General features: G+C 39.6%; 1 protein-coding gene across 3 annotated transcripts in view; it reads right to left on the bottom strand.

The window, feature by feature from the left end:
- Positions 1 to 2,759, bottom strand: part of LOC127657570 (E3 ubiquitin/ISG15 ligase TRIM25-like) — a 115,002-nt gene extending 112,243 nt beyond the window's left edge. For all 3 annotated transcript variants that reach the window (XR_007972305.1, XR_007972304.1, XM_052146427.1), the window contains exon 1: positions 2,059 to 2,759. Coding sequence is in view for 1 of the 3 variants with exons in the window: in XM_052146427.1 (XP_052002387.1) it covers positions 2,059 to 2,649 (591 nt within the window). In the remaining 2 variants the exon portion in view is untranslated. The remainder of the gene's footprint in view (positions 1 to 2,058) is intronic.
- Positions 2,760 to 7,018: the final 4,259 nt, after the last annotated feature.

Here is a 7,018-nt window from a genome sequence, read left to right on the forward strand (position 1 = left end):
TAATTCTAAGCGGTATGTGTGGAGAAAACCAGGCACTGCTCATCACCTGTCCAATACAGTCTCAACAGTGAAGCATGGTGGTGGCAGCATCATGCTGTGGGGGTGTTTTTCAGCTGCAGGGACAGGACGACTGGTTGCAATCGAGGGAAAGATGAATGCGCCAAGTACAGGGATATCCTGGACTGAAAACCTTCTCCAGAGTGCTCTGGACCTCAGACTGGGCCGAAGGTTCATCTTCCAACAAGACAATGACCCTAAGCACACCGCTAAAATAACGAAGGAGTGGCTTCACAACAACTCCGTGACTGTTCTTGAATGGCCCAGCCAGAGCCCTGACTTAAACCCAATTGAGCATCTCTGGAGAGACCTGAAAATGGCTGTCCACTAACGTTTACCATCCAACCTGACAGAACTGGAGAGGATCTGCAAGGAGGAATGGCAGAGGATACCCAAATCCAGATGTGAAAAACTTGTTGCATCTTTCCCAAAAAGACTCATGGCTGTATTAGATCAAAAGGGTGCGTCTACTAAATACTGAACAAAGGGTCTGAATACTTAGGACCATGTGATATGTCAATATGGGGTGCTGTGTGTACAATAATGAGGAAAAAAAATGAACTTAAATGATTTTAGCAAATGGCTGCAATATAACAAAGAGTGAAAAATTTAAGGGGGTCTGAATACTTTCCGTACCCACTGTACATTTACGAGCAGTTTGCATAAATAAATGTAAGAGTGGAGCTGTAGTCTATCTTTCCACTCAAACCACAATTTTCACACTTCTATTAGTCATCACCGCCTGACCTGACACTCAGGGTTATTACATTATTGTACAGAACTTTCTGCACCTAAATAAGGAAATGCCTGCTGGCACAGTCCCAAGAGGGTATAAAGATCTTCAGCAATCTTTGGGTGTCACACTAACACCTCAGCTCTCTCTTCGCATCTGATCACCAACTTTGATTCTCCCCAATTCAACTACTGTATATATATTTGATATACCCTTATTTTTATTGTATGTGTATTCTATATTGTGTGTATTGTTTACTGTACATTGTATATTGTGTTGTGTAAGTATGTGTACATTTGTTATGTAAATTGTGTTGTGTAAATATGTTGTTTATTGTCATTGGTACTGCTATGTTATTCAGAACCGCACACAAGACTTTCACCTACTGTTGCAATTGTTTACACAGTAGTGTGACAATAAAGTGATTTGATTTGATTTTAATTTGATGCCTCATCTCAACTTATCTCTGTTCTTTAACTTTTTTCCATTTACTTATGTTCATTAGACAAAGACAAGACTTTGAGTTGTTAGGTTTATCCCAGGACTTCGTCCTTGGATATATCTTTAATATATCTTTAACATTTATAATCCAACATTTATGTTCTGTATTATCACATTTATTCTCAGTATTCATTTCATTTGTATTCATTTATTAATTTTTACAAATTAAAGTTGTTATTCCTTCTAGAAATCATCTGATTTATTGGAGTAATTTCCATCTGCTGGATCTCACTGCATCAGTAATATATTAACCTAGAAATAGTTCCGCATTCCATAAAAGAACTTGAATGGGGAAATACCGAGATATCCAAAACTTTTTATAATTAATATAGTTTTTTTTTTTTTTTTAGCTCAGATCACGAAAAAACAAAATAAAAAAATAATAATAATATTCAGGCCGGTTCAGCTAATGCGATTGCGCGTTCCCGAGTAGACTGACAGGCAAGGAGTGCGTATCTAAAAGGTGATTGGCTCTATTACGTGTAAGGCGGTACATCCGCCGTATTGGGCGTTCAAATTTCTCCAATTAATTTTAATGCAAGTGCCCCGTCTCGGCCTAAACAGTCTTTGGTTGGGTTGTCACTGAGGGATAACGTCTGTTTATGGTGTAATATTAGGCAATTTAGCCTACAATGTCGTTCTCTTTATTCTGCCTATTCTCTGTCGACATATATTCTGCTCATGTTTCTGTAATCTAGAAAAGATTTTGAAACATCTTCTGTGTTTCACATCAAACGAGTTTGGAACAACTTTGTCTTAGTTCATACCTGTTTGTCAGTCTTCTCTGCTGCAGCTGTTACAGTGTCATGAGCTTTGTGCTCATCCATTGTGCACAGATAGCAAATGCACTGCTGGTCAGTGATGCAGTAGATATCCAACTGTTTGTCGTGTTTAGGGCAGATCATCTGTTGTAGTCGTCCAGTGGCATCAGTCAATTTGTGTCGCTTTCCTGAATGAAATTCCTCATGACGTTCAAAATGACGTTGGCAGTAAGACTCCAGACACATCAGACAGGACTTGACAGCTTTGTATTTTCTCCCAGTACAGACGTCACACTCCACATCTCCTGGTCCCACGTAAAAGTGAGCAGGAACAGCAGCTTGGATTCTTGTCTTCTTCAGTTTCTCCACCATCTCAGCAAACACAACATTCTTCCCTAAAACAGGCCTTGGAGTGAAGGTGTGCCTGCATTGAGGGCAGCTGCAGACTCTCAGGTGATTATCCTGATTCCAGTAGTCTGTAATGCAGCTCATACAGTAACTGTGTCCACAGGGAATGGTCACTGGATCCTTCAGTAGATCCAAACAGATGGGACAGCTTAACTGCTCCTCAGCCACTGAAATACTGGCTTCCGCCATTTTACCGCATGTCCTGTACACAAAGAGACATACAACAGCTGAACAACGCCATTCACTTCGCCTGTTTCTGTGAAAGTGAAACTTGGACGAGAGGGCAGGAGAATCGCCAGGGCGGAAGTCTCCGGGGCGTGGGGCGGGGCTATAAAGTCTTACGTCACTCATTTCATGAAGTTTCCGAGAGTAGGCTTACTCTTGTGGAAGGCCAAACGATTAAAAATGTCTTTAGGTGTAACGTCTAACGTAAATACGGCATATGGAACGCCAGGCAGTTCAAATATACGCGAATTTTAACACGTAGACAACGCGTAGACAACACGTCAACAACACGTTAGAGGATCTTAGTATGTTAAATAGTGGCAGGCAAACCCCCCCAGGCTTACAGAAATGGTTTAAACCTACAACTCAGCAGCCAATGGAAAAGTGCAACACTCACCCCTTCAAACTGGACAAGTGGCCAAATGGCTCAGAATCACATGAAATCAACACGTCGTTTACGTGTTGTTAACACGTTGACAACACGTAAACAACATGTTAACAACACGTAAACAACGCGTGAAAAGTTAACGCGTAGACAACACGTTAACAACGTGCAAACAACACGTATATTTGAACTGCCTGGCGTTCCATAAACGTCAGTACGTGCATATTGTCAAATAAGAAAAAATTACATTTTTAAGCTTTTTTTGTTATTATTTTCAGCCGTTTCTAAGGCTGATAGTATCACAATTTTTCATAATCTATATCAGAGGTGTCAAACGGGCCACCCCAGATAGCAAAAAATATCCACGACGGCTTCTTTTTGCCGCCGTCCCTAAGATGTCAGCTATAGGTGCGCCCCACTGGCGGGATGAAACGCTTGTCGCCGAATTCGTCACTCCCATTTCTTGCGATATGCCGCCCATGAAAGCTGGCGGCAAGTCGCTTTGAAATACAAGGATTTCTACTCTCAAAATCGACCAGCCATGTTGGCTATTTTTTTGCTCCAAAGCCATTAGGGTTTATAACAGAGTCTTGACTCTTGATTCCATGATAAGGTAAGGTTTAGGAAATGACATTTAAATTACTTTGAAACTCTGAAGCGATTATACAGTAATATATGTAAAATATATTGAATTATTTTATGCACTTGAAAATTGTTTACATTTCTTTGATTGCTGCAGCATTTGAGACATGCACCAATAAACCAAAAAGAATTCCTTTTGTAAAACTTACTTGGCAATAAATATCTTTATGATTCTGATTAGGTTTTAAAATAGATATTTAATTCATGGTATGAACAATTTAGCAGAATAAATTGATGAAGTTAGACTTTTCACCGAATGCCTGTATCAGTGAACAGTGAAAGACATCTGCAACATGGCCAAAATATCGGGTATATTTTAATTTTTTTATTAATTTGCAACCATGGTGATATCTATCATAAACATGAAAATCCCTGTTTTGACGTGAAGGATAAACTCAATGAAAAAGCTGAAATTATCCTCTGGTTTCACAGTTGCGCAGAAATTTCGTTTATGTCTACATTTTTTCCAACCTCGATTTTTTTTTGTTATTTTACCTTTTACAGGTTTTGCAATTATGACCTGTACAAATGTTTAAGAAAGTGTTAAAGTCCCTGTAAAGGCAATAAAAAAAATCTAAACGCATTATAAATGTTAAAAATGTATTGCTAAAACACATGACAAAGACTGAACTGTGAAGTTCCGCTGTCGCCATATCTGTTTCCGGTTTACTTGCGCGTCAGCCCAAAATGTCTGTTTTTACTTTATGTCTCCAGAATCTTCCGAAAATACGCATCAGCGATGTTCATCGCGATTGTTGATGCCTGGTCCCCTGCTCCGACAAGCAAGAGGGACAAGGGCTTTAAACTCTACATATCGAAGTTATCTGCACAACTACAAGGGTAAGTATTTTAATCTAATGTGGTGTGTCGGCAGATAGCTGCTAAGCTAGTTCGCCACGTGTTCATTTTTTATGTAAGGTTAGTATAGAAGCTTGTTTTTTCTTAGTTTTAAAGCAGACTGTTTGTTCATTTTTGTGATAATTGTAATATAAATTATATTAACTTGCTCTCCTCTCAGTTTCTAATAAAGATCAGGGCACAGGTGAAGTCACTGTCAGGGCATTGTGCTACAGGTCCACGAGGAAAGCAGATAAACCTCACAGTTTGAGTGTATGGTGAAGCTAGAATTGATAAGACCACAGTTACAGGCTTGTTACTTTAATAGCCCGATGTTCCTGGGGACTCGCTAAGGTTATTCATGATTAATGTAACTCAAATCAAATGAAAACAGTTATTGTAGGCAGGTAAGTTTCCCTAGCTGGTCCCTCTGTGTAAAATGTGTTCTTATTCAAGTTTTCAACTCAGTCATTCGTTTAAGATGCAATCTTGTGTTATAAGTATTAGGCTATCATGATTATACAGTGAGCAAGCTATATAAATAAGTATTTAATATAATAAAGTGTAGAGCAACAACCGAGGGTGTAAGGTAAAGGCTGAATATTGTAGATTTATTACAATATGTTGCATGTTTGAATTAAAATACCTGTGGATATGCAGGAGCACACACTCTACAAAGGCCTGACTGGAGATTTGCCTGATCTATCCGTCCTTCAGGTGAGTAGGGATACAACAATAGCAAATTTCACTGTACAGTATGATATATCAACCAAAATCTGTATACCAATATTTCATTATTTTCTTTTTCCTCCCTTTTACAAACAAATATTCTGCTTCAAAGAAAAAAAATGAAATTGATGTTATCATAAGGGTCCTTCATTATGAACTTGTATGCCATGCATAACATACTGTGGATAGAAATTACAGGGAAAGTTACTGGTATGATAATTGTGGTTATATTATATTACTATTATATTTAGTGTATTGCTAATCAATATATTGTTACTTCCCAGATGACAGCTGCTCGCTTCAAGAGCAGGTGAAGCAAGTTGGGACAATGTTGAAGACGTTTGCTCGCACTGGGCAATCAGGTACAACTTGCAAACAACACCTGTGGTTGTTGGTTTAATTCCCACTGGGGCCACCTGTACATGTAGTAGACCTAGATATAAATGTCATAGTTTAGTAGTTGAAGGACCAGGACTGACTACTTTATTATTTTATTCTGGGAACCCCTGTAGGTGCAGATCAAACCCTAATGCTGCGACGTCTTGGAGAGTTTGGCGATGTTGTGCGTAGCATGGACAACAAAATGGACACTATGCTGCAACATTTCAGTCCCAATGTGTCTGTTGGAGAGTTATCCCTGCCAGGGGATCTGTTACTCCCCCCTAGACACCCAGGAAGATTTGGCGTTGCTTGACAACAGTTTGAGGCAGGATAAAGAGCTCCAGCAACGATTTGTAAGTGTGCCGATTTCGTTTATAACGCCATAAGGTAATCTAAAAAGTAAAATTAAGATCGTACACTGCATATTCTACAGTCTGAATCCACAGCCTGTCACATTTAAAATTTATGAGAAGCTTCAGAGAAATGTAATTTGTAACATGTTTTTTTTGTATTTTCAGCTTCGGTTTTTGGCAATCAAATGTGGGAGGGACCTAAAGACAACCGTGTGGCTGAATGCTTCAGAGTATCTTCTCTAATCACCTTTCCATCAATACAACCTGGACTGGTGTAGGGGATAAAGCATGTTTTAGAGACATGTTCCTGAAGACCATTGTTCAAAGTAAGTTGGATATTTTTTTATATTTAAGTAGATGTGTATGACCTTATGCCATTCAAATGGAATGACAGATCTTTATTTTCTACAGGAGCCATCCGGAAGAACCCGGCAACCCAGGATGCCACTGATGAGGCGATCCAGGTTAACGCTACGCGTTACCTGAAAGGAGCATCTGAACATGAAGGTGGAAAAAGGCGCCGCACAGCTGAGAGGGACCCACAGCCGACCCCTTAAACCTAGGCTGACTACTGACACCCCAGCATCACTGACAACTGGAACCCTTTCTTTATCCTGCAGTCAGTAACATCAAGACCCCTAAAAAGCCTGCTAAAAGTGTCAGACTACACTCACCCAATCCACACTGTTCACTGTGGAAATTGCTATTTTTTTTTTTTTTCTCTCGTGACCCTGCTTTGAGGGCAGCTCCTTGGATGAATATGGGATGGTTTGTCCTTTTATACAGGCGTACGAGGAATCACTGAAGATATGCTAATTTGCACTGCCTCATTCTGGAGGTCGGGAAAACCGGTGATTCTTAGCCCACTACGCCACACAGTCCCCAACCTCTCCAGACATTCTGATTGGCTGTGTTCTCTACAGCCAGATTTTCTGCTGTTAATTATATTTATTCCCACTTGTTGTCATGTGTAAGTTGAATGTCAAAATGTATATTATACCTGTTA

Source organism: Xyrauchen texanus, chromosome 17 (assembly GCF_025860055.1).
Source record: "Xyrauchen texanus isolate HMW12.3.18 chromosome 17, RBS_HiC_50CHRs, whole genome shotgun sequence".
NCBI lineage: Eukaryota > Metazoa > Chordata > Actinopteri > Cypriniformes > Catostomidae > Xyrauchen > Xyrauchen texanus.